The 18,792-nt window shown below is 43.4% G+C and overlaps 1 protein-coding gene and 1 long non-coding RNA gene across 2 annotated transcripts in view; one reads left to right on the forward strand and one right to left on the reverse strand.

Moving 5' to 3' along the window:
* The window catches only part of CAPN6 (calpain 6), a 112,755-nt gene that overhangs the window by 23,469 nt on the left and 70,494 nt on the right, over positions 1-18,792 (reverse strand). Inside the window, exons 3-8 of the mRNA XM_075835827.1 lie at positions 17,866-17,997; positions 17,412-17,620; positions 16,930-17,122; positions 4,498-4,691; positions 3,089-3,166; positions 2,418-2,613 (exon numbers count right to left, since the gene is read on the reverse strand). Coding sequence (XP_075691942.1) covers positions 2,418-2,613; positions 3,089-3,166; positions 4,498-4,691; positions 16,930-17,122; positions 17,412-17,620; positions 17,866-17,997 — 1,002 coding nt within the window. The remainder of the gene's footprint in view (positions 1-2,417; positions 2,614-3,088; positions 3,167-4,497; positions 4,692-16,929; positions 17,123-17,411; positions 17,621-17,865; positions 17,998-18,792) is intronic.
* On the forward strand, positions 1,661-17,931 carry LOC142659567 (uncharacterized). Its single transcript, XR_012850344.1, has 3 exons — positions 1,661-1,827; positions 5,439-5,561; positions 17,878-17,931. It is a non-coding gene; the product is annotated as an uncharacterized LOC142659567 (long non-coding RNA).

The following is an 18,792-nucleotide window of genomic DNA, read 5'->3' on the forward strand; positions in this document are numbered from 1 at the left end:
ATTCTGAAGGAGAGGTCTTTCCAGCCTATTGTACTTGTGTGGCCAGTTCAGTCTATGAATATTATGTTGTGTTGCTGCGTAATATTGTTGCACTGTAATGTTATGTCATTTTTTACAGGTTAGGTGATGGTTGGCTTGCTAGAACCTAAATTATTTGACACGGGATGTACGGCCGGACGCTATTTTGACTGCACTGCCACACCATACAAAAAACAAGCCCACGCATCATGGCTGCACTGCATCCTGATACTGGGAGGAGGGTGGGTGGCGCTTTTTCTATATAACGGCGGTGTTACCACCAAGCTGTGTTTGGATGGCAGATTGGGAGTGAACCTGGCCTGTGATACTGAGAGAAAGAGAGCTGCTGCAGAGTAGTGGAGTGTTGGAAAGCTGTGCCAATCTGCATGGTGACAACGACATTACCAATGGGCCTGGGAGTCTGCAGTCCTGTAGTGAGTCGCCGGTTACGGCAGGAGCCTCCTTGTGGTTGTTTGCAATAGTCATGTGAGCAGTGGTAGTTACAGGTGGGAGCTTTCCCACGTGAGGAGCAAGTAAGCTAGTTGTGGCCTAGTATCGCCGTTCCCACCCCTATATCAGGGAGGGGTATGTTCTGGGCCCTGTCCACGACAAGCATGAAAGTCAGCCAGGAATCATCCGCCAGCCGGAATCGTGTCGAAGAGACTGTACCTCTCATATTGAGCTGTACTAAGAACTCTGGCATGGTGAACTTAAGTTGGCAACCAATCTCCTGCTTCATACCATCTTTGCTGGTACCACCCTACATAGGGGGCCGTGCACTACCTAGGCCCAGTAATACTCTTTCTAATACAGTAAATCTTGTTCAAAACAAATGTCTCTATGATTCTATCTCCACCTATCAGACAACTCTTTCTCCTTATACCTGGCTAGTACACCGTCTATAACTATTCAGAATCTCTCACTGAACACTCCGGAGAAGTCTGAAGATCAAAACAGGAGGACAAGAAATTCAGGAGAAACACTATTCATATAGTTATCTGGACTCAACTTGATGTATTCCTCACCAACTTGATGTGTCCCATACTTATCCAATATGTCATGGAAGCAAAAGTGATAATTTTACATACAGTACACAAGCTATACATATTTTACCAGGTGAATTTTTGTTAATTTCATATATTTTCCCTTATTTACTTATGCCATTATTTACTTCAGTTTATTAGAATAATTCTATGCATATTTATAACCCAAGGCTGGTGTCTAAGGGGCAAATAAAAGTCATCTTGATGGAGTATAAGTGTGTAAGAATGTGGGAGAGAATTCGCAACTGTTAAGGGGGACTATAGCGCCTATATTGAATATTTGTATTTATGCCAGAATGTAGTTTATCTAGTTTATGCACTGTTCTTTTAAGGGCTGTGATTTTTGTGCTGCTTCCACCTTTCAGTCCCTTAGGTGGCAGTCCAGAGGAGAAGCGGCTTTTGTATTTGTTCTATGTTTTGCTGCTGTTGTGTTTACTGCACTGTAAATTTACTGTTGATTTGCCAGTGCGGTGGAGGATGGTTGGCTTGCTGATTGATCTAATTGTGTTGGCGCCAAAATGTACGGCCCGGCTGCCATCTTGGCTACATTTCTAATGTGCCATAACAGAATCAGGACGTCACTGCATGGCTATGCTGCAACCTGATGCTGGGGGTGGCGCCTCTTCTATAAGACGTCCCCTATTCCTGCCAACAGTGTTCTCTGGTCAGGTCAAAGAGGAGAAACACGGCTACATAGAGAGCTGCTAAATCGATGTGGTGGGACAAGTGTTGGGCCTGAGTCTGCGGGTCCTGGAACCAGTTGCAGGTAACAGACATAAGCCTATCATCGTGTGCAGTGTCTTGTGAGCTGTGGTGGGTGACAGGCAGGAGCCTCCCCACGTGTGTTATTGGAGCAGTGCAGCAAGTCAGCAAGAAAGTTGCGGCCTAGTAGGACTAAATATAACAGACATCCCCTGCATGAGGGAGGAGTGCCCTTGACTGTCTAAAGAAAGTGTGAGCCATCCAGCCATCAACCACCAGCCTGAACTGCCATTTATAAGAGATGTGCCTCACAAATTGGGAAGTGTTTGTTTTTCTGCTGTGACCAGGTGTGATGCTAACACCGGCCAAGTAAAGTTCAATTGCCGCAAAATTTCCATTTATCCTTTCTATGTTTCCATGACACCCTTGTCAGGGCCGTGTACCACCCAGTCGCCGATCTTACAAGTGCATGGGTGAATATGCCACATATACAGTCTTTGCAGCTGTTCAGGGCATCCACTGTTTGCCACTTATTCTCAAATGTGTGAAATGCAAAAATGCCTTATTTATTTATTGTTTGTCTAGTGAAGAACCACTAGGCGCACCCTTGCCATCATGTCATAAACTGTCACCAACAAACAGGTTGGCAGTCACCTGCGGATTCTGAAAAAATGTACTTTTATAATTGAAGCATCCTCCGGAGCGATTCAGCAGAGCATCAGCATTATTTGTCCATTTTCCTTGAGCCTCCCCCTTCTCCCATGTTTTGTGTTGGCTAAGATATGAAGTGTTTATCATGCGGCAGACATCAACATGAGTGAAGTTATTACACCAGTCCTCGAAAGTCATCCTACAGGAAAGAGAACACAGCACAAACTCATAATGAAATCACTGAATAAAGCACGCATACTACACTGCAGAATTACCACGTCTTGTTTTGGTGGAGGTTCACAAAAATCTTGGCATATGGCCCTACTTCATCAAGACTTGAAAGGCGTATTATTTTTCTAGATCTATCACTTAAGTGTTGGCCCCCATTTTAGCTGCACTTTGCCTGCTACCCTGATAGTTACACCCATGCCTAGCATTTGGATGCTAGGGATGTGTACTAAAACCCTCTGTGGCCTCATATGGCTTGGAATGTATCCTGCCATACAGAACGTCAGTCAATTACTAAAAAAAATAAAAAAAAATCATACTGTACCATCCTACGAACCCCCGCCCCCCCCCCCCCAAAAAAAAAAAATAAGACATAAAAGAAATCTTGAATGTGTTGTGTATAGGAGCTACAGCTGATGTGATTTCAGAATACATCGCAATCTCACCAAAACTCGCCATCATTCTGCACAGTCAGTCCGAGCTTCCCTTTCTCCGATTTGCTTACTTTTTTCCACTCTTCAGATCTTCAAGACAAAACATAATAACATTCTTTGTATCTGCGCTCTTCCTAAGGAGAACTATAAGGGCTTGTCCACATGTAGCGGAATTGCTGCGTATTTTCCATCCGGAGTTGTGGACGGAGCATAATACACAGCAGCAAAGTGGGTGAGATTTAACAAATCTCATTCACACGCTGTGTAAAATTTCCGACCAGAAATTCACCTGCGGTGCATATTTTTTGTACGGCAGCAGGTTAGTTCCTGCTGCCGAAAGTGGACTGAATTGCTGTGTTTTTCAGAGGAGATGTCACCATCTCCCAACATTGAGAAAAACGTAGCAAAATCCGCAGCGGAAATCCTGCTAGTTTCTGTGGAATTGCTGCAGAAATTTTCTGCAGCAATTCCGTTATGTGTGGACAAGCCCTAAGGCATGCATTATAAAGAACGAAATATACAGTGGTTTGTGACATATTAGCTATGCTAAAGAAAATGCAGGTAGCTTAGCAAGGCATGAAGTTCGCTGTTTCACTTGAAAGGACTCTTTTGGAGAGATTTATTAGGACAGGTGCTCCATACAAACGCCTCTTTATAAATGTGCTCATCTTTCGGCTGGCCATGCACCACAGTTGGGGCTTCACTACTGCAGCCATGCATCATCCATTTATCCCCCTCATCGGACATAAAGTGAAAAAAAACATTTACTCACCTCACCGCTCCTCTTTGCTTCTCGCCACCAGGTTCCCTCAGGCTTCCTCAGTATGCTGCTCAACATCCTGAGTGCTGCGTCACATACAGCGTCCGGATGCTGCCCGGAATCAGTACCGTGTATGAGCCGCGGCCTGCTGGAGTAGCCTGAGTGAACCGGAAGGGGAGAAGCGGAGCGGTGAGGTATACACATTTGTTTTAAATTGTAAATGATGGGGAAGGGGGGTAGCCTGATCGGGAAGGGAAAGGTACGGAGCCAGGTACGGGTCTCTACCTTGCTACGCCCAACTGAGTGAAATCTATGCCAGCTAGTTGCTATAATTTATGCCAGTTTTCTAACATAAATTAGTTGGGCTGTGGTGGCCATGCCTCCTGTGTTAAGCCACGTCCCCATTTGCCAAATGGGCAGTGTAAAATGCTCAAAATTGCAACTTTTGGGCCTGTCACAAATTTTTCGATGCCAGAAAAGGTTAATTTTCTATGGCGTAAAAAAGTTAATAGATTCCCCCCATAGATTTTGACATCATACTATAAAATGACTTATTCATTCATCATCCTAGCTGAGCAAATTATAACAGTTTACTTTGGCTTATGGAGTATTGTATACATTGTACCGTATAAGTAAATAATGCTCATTGCATTTTACATACTCATCATTCCATGCGCCTCTCCACTCCCTCTTTCCCCATGGATTTCTCATTCTGATCATGAACACTTTTGTGGTCTTTCCAAAGCAAAGGGTCTTCTCTCCCAGAGACACTTTCTTTATGTCAGTCACAGAGTACGCATGTCCTTTGATAAGTCCCATTGGATTCACCGCCTCCATATCCCTGGAGGAGGGAGCCTTGAAAGAGAGAGGAAGACTTACTATTGAACAGATATAACAGATATATAACAGATCAGCACATATACAGTGTAATTAGATACATTTTACACCAGCTCGACATAGATAGTACTACATAATAGCATTATTTCATGCAGTGGTTGGCTTGTGCAGTTATGTAAAACTTATTCAATGGGTTTCGTATGTATTCGGCCCTAGTTTGTGCGTGTGTGTCTGATCGGAGCCCCATGAAATAAGGGATCAATGTTAATGTATTATTTTTACATAACTGTTCAATTTGCTGTGTAAAGCCCTGTTCACACAGAGTTTTTTTGCAGGCAGAAAAATCTGCCCCAAAATTCCTTCAGGAATTTGAAGGCAGATTTTGACCTGCCTGCACTCTCTTTGCCGCACTTTTTGCTGTATTTTTTTGTGACTATTTCGACCATGGCCATTGAGCGCCACAGGCATAAAACGCAGCGAAAAATTCTTTCTCTGCCTCCCATTGATGTCAATGGGAGGTCAGAGATGGATATGCTTGAAGAAAGGGCATGACGATTCTTTTTCCTGTGAGCGTTTTTTTTCCACTCATGGGAAAAACACGCATCTGCCGCCCATTGAAATCAATGGGAGACGGTTTTAGACTTTTTTGGCGCTCTTTCCGCATGAAAAGCAACGATAAAAATCTCACTGTGAACAGGGCCTTAGAATAACGGAAATAATTATATTTAACAGCTGATTAGATATTATCCATTTGTTCCTCTTCAGAGACTGGCGCTCTCCTACTGTGGTCATGTTGTCAGAAGACCCAGCTCAATGAAAAAGATGATTATGCTTGGAAAAGGTTGGGGACCCAAACAGAAGAAATTCTTTAGAACTATTATATATATGGTCAGTAGAATTCAGAATCAATTACGATAGATGAAACATATAATAATTACAATTATAATGAGGATGATGCTATGGTTTACATCAAGCAAACTGTATACCGCAAGCACAGCCGGCATGATAAATGAATGTGTTCAGGGACCTATGCTGGAATGTCATACAACAGATTTCAGCCAAACTTTTATTAGTTCTTTATACAGGGACAGTTTATATTACATTTCTGGAATGAAAAAACCACTGACCTGTAAGAAGTAATGAGAATTGATTGTGGGTGGTGTTAACTAAACAAACACATAATGTATTGCATTTCATTAGCGATTATAAGGGAAATCTGCTTATCATAAATTATAACCGTTCCAGATTTCAATGGAAATTCTTGGAAATTTTTCTCTAGTTTTTATGCATTCAATCAACATTTTTGTTGTTTTTAGCACTCTTTCTCTATATAGTATTAACATATACCCCATGACGACAATCTGGTGATGTACATTCACATACAAATTATTGTAGACAAATTTTGCAAAAAACTACATATAATGAGATAAAAGGAAGAAAGGCTCTACTGAGTTGACCGGCCACATAAACTCCATATATACCAAGTTGTAGACACCCTTGTAGTTTAGTAGTATAGCCCAATTGGTAAAGAATGAAGGCTAGTACGGTTGACTGCAAATATCATGGGATTATAAATAATGCTCAATGAACCTGTCAAACAGTGATGATCCGGTCATGCTCGACATGTGTATATATATATATATATATATATATATATATATATATATATATATATATATATATATATGTAGGACATGAGCACATGCACCCAGAAACTTTAGGAACTGCATTGCAGCAAGATCTGTTTTTCAGCAGCAAAATTACTAAAATAGCTAACACAACTGAAACATGGATTACAACCCCCAAACAATGAAAACTCTCCTTAATCCCATACATTTTATGATGGATAATGTCATGATACTACCTTCATGCAACTTTACATCAACAATGATTTTCTGCAGGAGCTACACAAATATACATGTTGGTGTGCAAACGTAACAATCAAATATTTATGTACAAAACTACTCCTAAAATTCCCAAACAATGGTTTACTACAAAATTTGCGTGAATTTTCAAACCAGAGATTTATATACGACATACCTCCTAGAAATGTAAATGTGGACTTTTACCACATACACATATGTACAGTATAGATGTATCTATGTACAAAACTGCAGAAAGGGAAAAATTTTTCTTCAGCTGCCATATGTGCAAAAGTGGAAAAAAATGGATTACACACCACAAGGCACCTATCTCCCCTCCCCGAAACACAAACCTACATGTACAAAATCATGCACAGCACAAATTTGTGCTGACAAATTGAAAAACCAAAAATGTATCCTAAAAATGACACGTTTTTACAGAATGTCTATAGCTCGGAACACTAATATAAATCACAAAAGCAGCAATTACTGTGAACTATAAAATTCTGACAATTATCGCAATCACAATAAGGCTGGATTCACATGAGCACATTACGTCCGTAATGGACAGAACGTATTTCGGCCGCTAATCCCGGACCGAACACACTGCAGGGAGCCGGGCTCCTAGCATCATACTTATGTACGATGCTAGGAGTCCCTGCCTCTCCGTGGAACCACTGTCCCGTACTGAAAACATGATTACAGTACGGGACAGTTGTCCTGCAGCGAGGCAGGGACTCCTAGCGTTGTACATAAGTATGATGCTAGGAACACGGCTCCCTGCAGTGTGTTGGGTCCGGGATTAGCGGCCGAAATACGTTCTGTAACGTTACGTAATGTGCTTGTGTGAATCCAGCCTAATTTGCACAAGCTTCTCTACCTTCAAAAAAATATCACAGCTAATTTATTTATTTTTATAATGGACACTGGCTGAACATTCCCTGCTTTTACAGAAGGAAATAAAACTAATAGTTTACAGTTATGCACCTTCATACAACAAAAATAATGTCATCTAAACAGGTTGCAATGTTTAAAATTGTGATTTATTTTATTTCACATTTGTTACACAGATTAACAGAAGGGCACACAATAAGTGAGGGAATTGATAAAGCTCTCATTTCGTTTTATTATGAAACAATAGCATACTCCGCTCCTGAACTACGATTTCATGATGAGAAAGGAATTAACAAGCCGGATCTTGCGTCTTGTATACTCATTCTTTTCCCATTCACCGTCACTTATGATCATTTTTACATACAGGTATCGACAAGGTAGAAGGGGCACAACAGTTGAGCGCACATGGGACTAAGCATATAGATAATCTATAACAAATATAGACAGGGGTATACACAGGAGGGAGGGGAAATTTGTCAAAGGGGGCTTTGTGTTCTGCATTTACTCCAAGTGAAGCTGAGCTTTTTAATGATTTACAAAAAGAAGCCAATTGTCAAGACAATGGGACAAATTTAATAATACTGTGTAAGTTTTAGACAGTGTAAACATAGACCAGGCAGTCAGAAAATGCACCAAATTCATCAAAGTGGTGCATGATGTATGATAAATTGAAATATGATAAAACACTTTTCTCTTCCTTATACCACCTCTTGGTTGGCTTAGTTTACGCCAGTTTTTTTGCGCCTAAATCTTGGCATAATTTTAGTGCAAATGTAAAATTGCTAGACCACCATTTCCCACTAAGCCATGCCCCCTTGTCGAGTGTGTAGAAAAAAGTGTGTCAAACAGTTAATAAATGTGGCTCACAGCATGTATGGCAATTTGAGCCAGAATTCTGGGGCATTTTGAATAGTAAATATGCCACAATATCTTTCATTTGTGTAAATGTGTGTAAACAGTTTTTAATTTCATTTTAAAATTTGAAGACAAATAATACATTTTGGGTTAGAGCCCACTGGTTTGCTATAAAAATATTGGTGTGATCAAACTGTGTGTCATTTGTTACCCAGACACTTATGAATTATGTTAGTAAGGGCGGGTTCACACGTGGCGGAATTTCACTTAAATTCCGCTGCGGACACTCCGCAGCGTTAATCCGCAGCGGTGCCGTTTGTCCATTGACTTACACTTTAATTTAGCAGTGTTCGTTTAGACGAGGCGTAAAATTCCGCTGCGGAGCATAGGCTGCGGAGTGGAATTTGGTGTCCGCAGCATGCTCTGTCTGTTGCGGAGCAGTGGCGGACTCATGGCGGAATTTCTCCATTGACTTCAATGGAGAGTCAAAATTCCGCAATGAAGTCCGCAGATCTTATGTGTGCTGCGGAGCGTATTGGTTTTACTACCATGACATTTCTTCATTCTGGCTGGACCTATGTATTTCTAGGTCTACAGCCAGACTGAGGAAGTCAATGGGGCTCCCGTAATGACGGGAGCGTTGCTAGGAGACATCTGTAAATAGTCACTGTCCAGGGTGCTGAAAGAGTTAAGCGATCGGCAGTAACTGTTTCTGCACCCGGGACAGTGACTACCGATCTCAATATACGTGTATCTGTAAAAAAACATATAAGTTCATACTTACCGAGAACTCCCTGCGTCTGTCTCCAGTCCGGCCTCCCAGGATTACGTTTCAGTGTAAGTGACGGCTGCAGCCAATCACAGGCCAAGCACAGGCTGCAGCGGTCACATGGACTGGCGCGTCATCCAGGGAGGTCGGGCTGGATGCCGAAAGAGGGACGCGTCACCAAGACAACGGCCGGTAAGTATGAAATTCTTTTACTTTCACTAGGGAAAGTGCTGTCCCTTCTCTCTATCCTGCACTGATAGGGAGAAGGGAAGCACTTTTCCCGCAGTCCGCAGCAGCTAGTCCGCATCAATTTTCTGCACATTTTGTGCAGATCCGCAGCAGAATCTGCGACGCAGATTCTGTGCGGCATTGATGCGGACAGTTGCGGAGGAAATCCGCCACGTGTGGTCATGCCCTTATAGTGAAAATTTCTAACAATGAATAAGTCTATCATGCTTATAAGTAGGTTAGATTAATAGGGGGGCTAAAGTTATAATTTTACCGACAGTCCTTTACACAAGAATGTATGGAGTGAATTTCATACCCGGGTGTAAGCTACTAACAGACTATGAGCTATCTGAATTCACATTCCCAGCAAGAAATTAGTATTTATTGCTGTGTGGTTTTATGCGTTTTGAGCACATTTGTCTGATACACTAAATCATATGTGCAAATATGGTGGAGTTGTATTACCTTTACACTGTATTTAACCCCTTAAGGATGCAGACTATTTTGGCCTTTAGGACACCGTAAATATTTACATTTTTTCATCACCGAATTCCAAAAGCCATAACTTTTTTATATTTCCATGTACATGCTGTATTTTATAATGGTACCATTAACTCATTGAATAACTTCAATATCTTTTAAGGGGGAATAATAGAAAAAAAAGCAATTCAGCTATTGGTTTATTATTTTTTTCTTTTACGCATTTTTTAGCTGTATTCTACGAGTTGATTCAAATTCGGCGATACCAGAAATGCATAATGTTTTTTAATATTTTACTACTATTGCACAATAGAAGCATTTTTTGCACAGTAACGGGCCCTGCGGGAAATAGTCCCAGAACCCGGAAGTGAGTGACAGCGTCTCCCTGGAGGGAGATGTCACCAAGAACACAGATGTCCATGGCCTGGGCCGTCAGAGGGTAAGTCTGAACGACAGCCCGCGGCCACAGACGTTACAGTATCCCCCCTCTTAAGCCCCCTCTTCTTGGGACAAGAGTGGGAGAGAAATCTCTTCACGATGACAAGGGCATCGATGTTCTCCTCTGGCTCCCAAGACCTCTCCTCAGGACCAAATCCCCTCCAATCCACCATATAAAACATCCTTCCTCCCACTTTCTTGGTGGCCAGGATCTCCCTCACTTCGAAAGTCCCTGATTAACCGCCAGGAGCTACTGCGGAACTAGGAGTCCTGGTGTAGCAGTTCAGGACCACGGGCTTCAGCAAGAAGACATGGAAGGAGTTAGGGATCTTGAGGGTAGGAGGGCAGCCGAAGCTTGTAAGACACAGGATTGATTTGTAGCAGAATCTCGAAGGGTCCGAGGAACCTGGGAGCAAACTTGCAAGACGGCACTCTCAGCCGGATATTCCTGGAAGACAGACAGACCTTTGTACCTGGAAGAAACTGGGGAGGTTCTCATCTTCCAGTGTCTGCCTTTCTCTTCATGCGGTCCACCGCCAACAGAATAGAAGATCGTGTCTGTTGACATACCTGCAGAAAGTCCCTGAAGGTAGAGTCAGCTGCAGGCACCTGGGACATAGTAGAGAGGGGAAGAGGTATACGAGGATGTTGGCCGTAGACGATGAGGAATGGACTGGAGGTGGTGGACTCACTAGTATGGTTATTATAGGAGAACTCAGCCCACGGGAGCAACTGCACCCAGTCATCATGCTGTCTGGAGACAAAGTGCCGCAGATAGTGCTCCATAATCTGGTTAACCCTTTCGACTTGTCCATTGGACTGAGGATGATAAGCCGAGGAGAAGTCCAACTTTACACTGAGGAGGCCGCAGAGTGCTTCCCAGAACTTCGAGGTGAACTGGACCCCTCGATCCGAGACAATATGCAGAGACAAGCCGTGTAGATGGAAGATGTGTTGAACGAAGAGGTCGGCCAGTCGAGCAGCAGAAGGCAGACCAGTCAGGGGAACAAAATTAGTCATTTTAGAAAATCGATCCACCACCACCCAGATCAACCTGCATCTCGCAGAGAGAGGCAGATCTTTGACAAAGTCCATAGCAACATGCTGCCAGGGGGCATCGGGCACCGGCTGGTCTGGAGTGGGCAACTTTATTTGCGGCGCACACCGTACAGGAGGAGACAAAGTCCATGACGTCTTTGGACAGAGTGGGCCACCAGAACTGACAGGCAATTAGGTTTCGGGTCTTACGGGCACCCGCGTGACCTGCCAGCTTGGAACTGCGACCCCAGCGAAGGATTCTTCCTCTGTCTGCCAGACGTACAAAAGTCCTTCCCGGAGGAATGTCTCTAACTTGCAGAGGGTTGACAGAATGGATACAGGAAGGGTCGATAATATTTTGTGGGGACTCCACAGTGTCTTCTGTCCCAAACGACCTAGACAAGGCATCGACCCTCACATTCTTGTCGGCAGGTCGGTAGTGGAGTTCGAACCGGAACTGAACAAAGAACAACGACCACCTGGCTTGACGAGGATTCAGCCGTTGAGCCGTCTGTAGATAGGTCAGGTTCTTGTGGTCTGTGAAGACCAGGATAGGATGAGCTGCGCCTTCCAGTAGGTGTCTCCACTCCTGCAGGGCCTGATGGCCAGTAACTCCCGATCGCCATCGAGTAGTTGCGCTCTGCAGGAAAAAACAGCTTAGAATAGTAGCCACATACCACAATCTTGCCTTTTGAACCTCTCTGGAACAAAAGTGCACCGGCACCAACAGAGGAAGCGTCCCCCTCTAATGAAAACTGTAGGGATACATCAGGGTGATGAAGAATAGAGGCTGACGTGAAGGCCTTTTTTAAGGTTTTAAATGCGACTTCAGCTTCTGGAGTCCACACCTTGGCATTCATACCCGTTTTAGTGAGGGTGGAGATGGGAGCAGTCAAAGAAGAGAAGTTGAATGAACAGCAGTTAGAATTTGGCGAATCCCAGGAAGCGTTGTATGGCACTTAAGCTTTGGGGGGTGTGGCCATTGCAGGACAGCCTTTACCTTCTCAGGGTCCATTTTGAGACCCTGATCAGAGATGATATAGCCCAGGAAGGGTAGAGACTTCTTTTCAAACACGCACTTCTCCAGCTTGGCATAAAGATGATTCTCCCTTAATCGAAGCAACACCTGGCGGACATGACCCTGATGAGTCACAAGATCTGGGGAAAAAATCAAAATGTCATCAAGATACACCACAACACACACATAGGGGAGATCACGAAAAATGTCATTGACAAATACTTAAAACACTGCGGGGGCGTTACACAGGCCGAATGGCATGACCAGATATTCGTGGTGTCCATCACGAGTATTAAATGCAGTCTTCCACTCATCACCCTGACGAATCCGGATTAGATTGTAAGCCCTCCGCAGATCTAGCTTAGAAATTGTTTTTTCCCCCGTATGCGATCAAACAGTTCTGAAATCAAAGGCAATGGGTACCTGTTCTTCACCATGATCTGGTTGAAGCCTCGGTAGTCAATGCAAGGTAGGAGGGTTCTCCAGATTCTCCTTAATGTGGGCTGACATAGACTGGGTCTCAGGCAAGGAGAGAGGGTATACTCTACCGCGAGGAGGGGACGAATCAGGAACCAAGTCGATAGGGCAATCATACGCTCGATGTGGAGGCAATGTCTCTACTTCCTTCTTGTTGAAGACATCTGAGAACAGAGAATAACAAGGAGGCAACCATGCCAGTGACTGATGCGGAGGAGACTGAGGCGGATGGACATGCACCAGACAGCGGTCGAGACACTTGGGACCCCACTGGAGAACCTCTCCAGAGTTCCAATCCAGGACTGGGGCGTGAAGACGGAGCCAAGGCAAACCTAACAGCACGGGATTGACGGCCCTGGGCAGGACAAACAAGGAGATGAGTTCAGAGTGAAGAACTACCACTTGGAGTCTTAACGGCTTGGTCACAGACAAAACTGTCTCAGGCAAAGGCAGTCCATCTACCGAGGCAACGATCAACGGCCTTTCCAGCAGAACAGTGTGCAACTGAAGAAGATCCACAAGGTCTTGGCAGATGAAATTGGCTGCAGAGCCAGAGTACAGTAGGCAGAGACTGGATGAGGTTTCTCGCCAGCGACGATGGTCACAGGAATGAACAGATTGGAGGAGAGTTCTCTATTAAATGGAGTAACGCCCAGGGTTGTCTCTCCAACCAATCCTAGGCGTTGGGGTTTTTTGGCTTCTGAGGACACAGACGCACGACATGGCCAGCGAGGCCACAATATAAACAGAGTCCAGAGGTGCACCTGCACTGTTTCTCTTTAACGGACAGTTTTAGCCGATCCACCTACATCGGAACCTCGGGCGGAGCAGAAGAAGAAGGCAAGAGGGGTTGCTGGAAGTTGGGCGCCAGTCTAGGAAGCCGTCTCTCCTGTCGAACCTCTTGAAATCTCTCTCTGAGCCTTATGTCCACTCAAGTAGCAAGTAGAATCAGGTCGTCCAAGCAGGCTGGTAGATCTCGAGCAGCAAGTTTGTCCTTTATCTCGGGAGATAGGCCATGCCAGAAGGATGCTACCAAGGCCTCATTGTTCTAGGACAATTCTCCTGCCAGGGTCCGGAACTGGATGGTGTATTCGCCCACGGAGGTGTCCTCCTGGCGAAGGTTAAAGATAGCAGTGGCTGCCGACGAGACTCATCCAGGCTCTTCGAATACGGTACAGAACAACCGCACTAACCCCTGGAAGTCTTGGGTCTCGGGTCCCTGTCGTTCCCAGATAGGATTCGCCCACGCCAGGGCCTTGCCGACAAGTAAAGACATAATGAAGGCGATCCTGGCTCCGTTCGAAGAAAATGCTCGGCGTGCAGAGTGAAGTGGATATGGCATTAGTTCAGATAACCCCTGCACGAACTTGCGTCTCCATGGAACCTAGGTGACAATGGCAGCGAGAACCGAGGATCCAAACCGGAGCTGCCAGGAGGTGTAACAGGAGGGTAGATCGGAGGAGCTTGAATAGGTGCAGAGAAGGAAGTAGCCATAGCCCCTAGCTGCTGTGCCATGGAGCCTACTGCCACAAGAAGTTGATCCTGACGTGCTCGCAGATCCTGCAGGTCCACCTGCATGGCTTGGGAGGGTGACATGCCTTTGAATTGGACAGCGGGGTCCATGGCCTGAGCGTACTTTCACGCTGTGGGGTGTGAACCCACTGGTCCGTACCACGTAGCGGGACAGCAGCTTGCCAATTAGGTACAAAATAATGTCTATAGTCCAGAAAGGGTACATGAGGCAATGTAGACAGTAGCGGAGACACAAGTTGGCTTTCACCGTAGATGGCACAGTAGATGCAGCGGAAGACATGACTTGACTTTCACTGTAGATGGCACAGTAGATACGATAGCACGGGATACAGGGTACAGGCAGCAGGAACGGGTAACACTGGGAACTGGAAAACACTGGGAGACCATTTGCAAGACAAACTTTAGGTATACAACAACGCTCAGGCAAGGATCAAGTGGGCAGAGCCCTTTTTATAGTCCAGCAGCATTCTGGGCTAATTATTGACTAATGACAGCTGGACCCATACTGGCCCTTTAAGGCTGTGCACGCGTGGGCGCGCGCGCCCTGCGGGGAACAGTCCCAGAACCCGGAAGTGAGTGACGGCGTCTCCCTGGAGGGAGATGTCGACGAGAACACAGATGTCCATGGCCGGGGCCGTCAGAGGGTAAGTCTGAACGACGGCCCTCGGCCATAGACGTTACAGTCCCATTCTGAGAGCCATAACTTTTTCCCCCTGTTGACGTATCTTTTATATGGGGCTTGTTTTTTGCAGGCCATGTTATATTTTTTCCAATTGTTCCATTTTGGCATACATATAACTCATTGATTATCTTTCTGCCATTATTTGTTTAAGTTGTTCACCATGCAGTATAAATAACATTTTATACTGGTTTTAATGGTAAAAATAATTTTCTTTACAAATTTTTTTTGCTTTAAACATTTAAAAAAAAACAAAAAAAAACAACTTGATTTAATTATTATTTTTACCTGAATTGTGTTATATTTTATCATATTGTTACCTGTCAGTGTTTTAGGCATATACACTTTGCAGACTTTGGGTCCTTTCTTAGGGCCAGGGCAACTCATCGGCACCCCGCGATCACGTCGCAGAGCACCGATTGGGTGGCAGAGGTAGTTAAAAGTCTAATGTTAAGTAAAGCTAGCTACTGTGCCATCATTATGATAAAAAAGTACGGTGGTGCACGGGAACAACCTGCTTACCACGACATACTATTAGGTAATGGGCGGGAAGGGATTAAATTGGTTTCCCATGAAATGTCATATTCCTTGTCCATGCAATAAATGTCTGATCTACGGAGGAAACCCCTAAAATCCTGAGAAAGGAGGTGCCCAGTCCACTGTTCCAAGCAAGGAAGTAGCTGCTCATGTCAATCTTCAAAAATTTATATGGGAGATATTGAAACAGCAGTGAGCATGTATCCAATAGAATATAATGTAGAGTAGCCATAACCATTCTTAACACTGGTAGGATTCCCAGTGATCATTTAGGCCTAGATGTGAATAGCTAGGCTACAGAGTGGGCACCACGAATAATTGGTAACAGTCCCAGTCAATGTGTACAGAGGAACATAACAAAAATGTACAAGGCAAGGAAACACGTTAATCAGACTGCACCTCTAATATGGACAAAATCACTTTATTACAGCATTACAAAATACAAAAGAAACAGAAAAATCTTTAAAACCTTTAAAAATGCACAAACAAGTCCTGGCCCCTGGTCAGACCACAGGACAATCACTCACATAGAAATATTATCGAACTAAATAATCTATAAGTCAATAGGAAAGGAAGACCAGGGCTTTTTCCCCTGTGACTACAAGCATATCAACTCACAGCAATGCAAGAAAACAACTATAACATGAAAAATATAGAAAGTTTTCAATCTACATACTAATATGCAACAGTATGCCACCAGCAAAGAGAGTGGTGATTTATGGTACAACTCCATGAGGATCAAAGGACCCCATGCAGATCGCTGGGCTGCCGGCTTTGTCGGAGATCATGAATAGCTAGGCCTGCACAGCCTTGCTGATAAAAAGAACTGAAGGCTGTCCATCTGTTTGTGTCAAGTGATCATGTGTATTCTACATGAACATGATGATGGACTAGACTGTTGATAACATTCCCCAGAGCACCTGATGCATTATGGCCTGTAATTTCTCATATTCCTTATGCAGCCACTGGATACAAACTGCAATAAAGAGCACTTAGAAAAATCCTGTTCTCTTCAAGTTCTACACAACCTACTACAATTGAAATTATGTTTAAAAAGTCATAAGGATATGTAACGATGCCGGCTGACCACAATACAGCAGTACTAGACACACCTATAGCAATCCCCTTGTCCAGGGACTAACAGTGTGTCCCAGTAATCAGTTATCCCCAGGACTTACAGAAGGGCTGATTTGCCAATGTATATTAACAAGTTTTTATTACTTTACAAATACAAAATAATAACTAGCTTTTCTTTTCATCAGACAACCCCTTTAGGGATGGCAGACCAATCAGGCCGCTCTTTCCATACGAGCCCCAGTGGCTCCCATTAGTGTGGTGGCTTAGCCACTTCCCTGGCTGCTGATTAATAGTTAGGAGATGACAGTAACGGACCTGCTGCTCGTAAGAGGATATAGACATGCACTGTGACCATTTAAATATTACAGTACCTTAAGATGACAGCAGATCAGTCCACCTCTTTTATAAACTTTCAAAAACTCTTCAAACAACTTTGTTTGTTCAGTTATATTAATTTTGAATTTGCCATCTGACAAGTCAATGCTTTCTGCAACTGCCCCTGTGAAATCCACAATGGCATCAGCTGTACTGCCGCCATCAAGGGCTTCATATGATCCAGCCAACCTGTAGAGAAGCATATACGTCATGGATCAACATTTCACAAGTAGCTGCTAGGAGTAAAAGGTATAGTTGTGTGTTTACTACAGTACATAAAAACTGGCTTCTATACTGATCCACATTGATAAAAAAGCATCATGTGAAAAGCTTTTCTAGACTTGAGCCAAATACACATCAATGGTGCAAAGACCTATGTGAATTTGGAACAATATATTGTATTGAACCAGAAAAATAATTTTACTTTTTAGAAAATCACTAAATCTTTTACATCTCAAGATATAGAAGACATTCTCACTTGGCATAAGCCTTCTCCAGTAGTGCACTCCAAAATTCGTTCTTCACATTAGAATGGCAGTAGATCAAATCCCCGTCTATGCTTGGCAAACGATCATCAATGACAACATCAACCCAGTCTCCCAAACACCAGAACTGAAAATGGAAAATTCCTGTATAGCTGTGTGGTCTCTTTGGGTTCCATTCCTGTTTCTTCGACTCTGGAATAACCTACAGTGCAAGAAAGAAGAGAAACAGCTAAGTAACAGTCAAATAACGAAATACACAGTAAGTTTAACGGAAATATTGAACAGTTATAAAAAAATTAATCTAGTATATACCGTGTAAAACATCCTCGTTCTTATTGAAGTTACATTAGTCTTGTCATGGTCAGAGCATGTTATCTTTTATTTAGTGCGATGTCTGATATGTCTAGAAACTCTGTTGATACTAAGAAAATGTGTCTTTTTTTGTACCTTTTTCCAAAGAGTCTTTCTGAGAGCAAGACAGGAGCAAGCGGCCACGAACCAACAGTTTCCCAGCTTGCCTTGGTGTAAATCATGATGGCTGATTCCATCTACAAACAGGTGGGGGTCATCACAGAGTTCCTTAAAAATAAAGAAAATATAATTTGATGCCTCGTGTAGGACTTCACAAGGTCTTTACTCAACGAGGATCTGTCATTAGGTCATATAAGTTGAACTAGTTAACTGACCTGAATAGCACTGTCTCCCAGATTCCTGCGCTGTTTTTTTTCTTTTTTTCTGAACCCCCGAGATATGGCCCACTGTTTTGTTGGTTCCCTATATACTAATTTGCTGTAACTTGCCGACAGGGCGTGAACTACTCTCAAGCTGCCTCGCACTGATTGGTCAGCATCAGAGGCAGGTAAGCTAGCTTCACTCTGTTTTGGCGAACTACAGAAAATTTGAATATAGGGAGCCAACACAACAGGGGGCCATATCTTTAGAACGGGGGTCCAGGAAAAAAAAATAACAGCGCTGGAATCAGGGAGACAGCTCTATTCAGGTAAGTTAACCAGTTTAACTTATATGACCTTGTAACAGATCCTCTTTAATAACATCACTTATTAGTAGCATTTGGTAGATTTTTGCCTAATAGCATTATAGACTATGTCAGACATTGAAGAGCTGTCACAATCATGTTAATGTTTTTATAATCCATAGAATACAGCTGCAACTAATTAATAATAATTGTTTTGTAAATCTAATATCTTAAACGGGTTGTCCTAAATATTCAATCACTCAAAACATTCAATATTTTATTTACAATTTGAATCATTAAAAAAAAAAAATGCTACTGTGTCTAAATATTGCTGTTAAATACTTCCTATGGCACCCCCTGGTGTTCTTCTGATTCTCTCTCAAAACATTCACCAAAGG

Source organism: Rhinoderma darwinii, chromosome 8 (genome assembly GCF_050947455.1).
Source record: "Rhinoderma darwinii isolate aRhiDar2 chromosome 8, aRhiDar2.hap1, whole genome shotgun sequence".
In the NCBI taxonomy this organism is placed as follows: domain Eukaryota; kingdom Metazoa; phylum Chordata; class Amphibia; order Anura; family Rhinodermatidae; genus Rhinoderma; species Rhinoderma darwinii.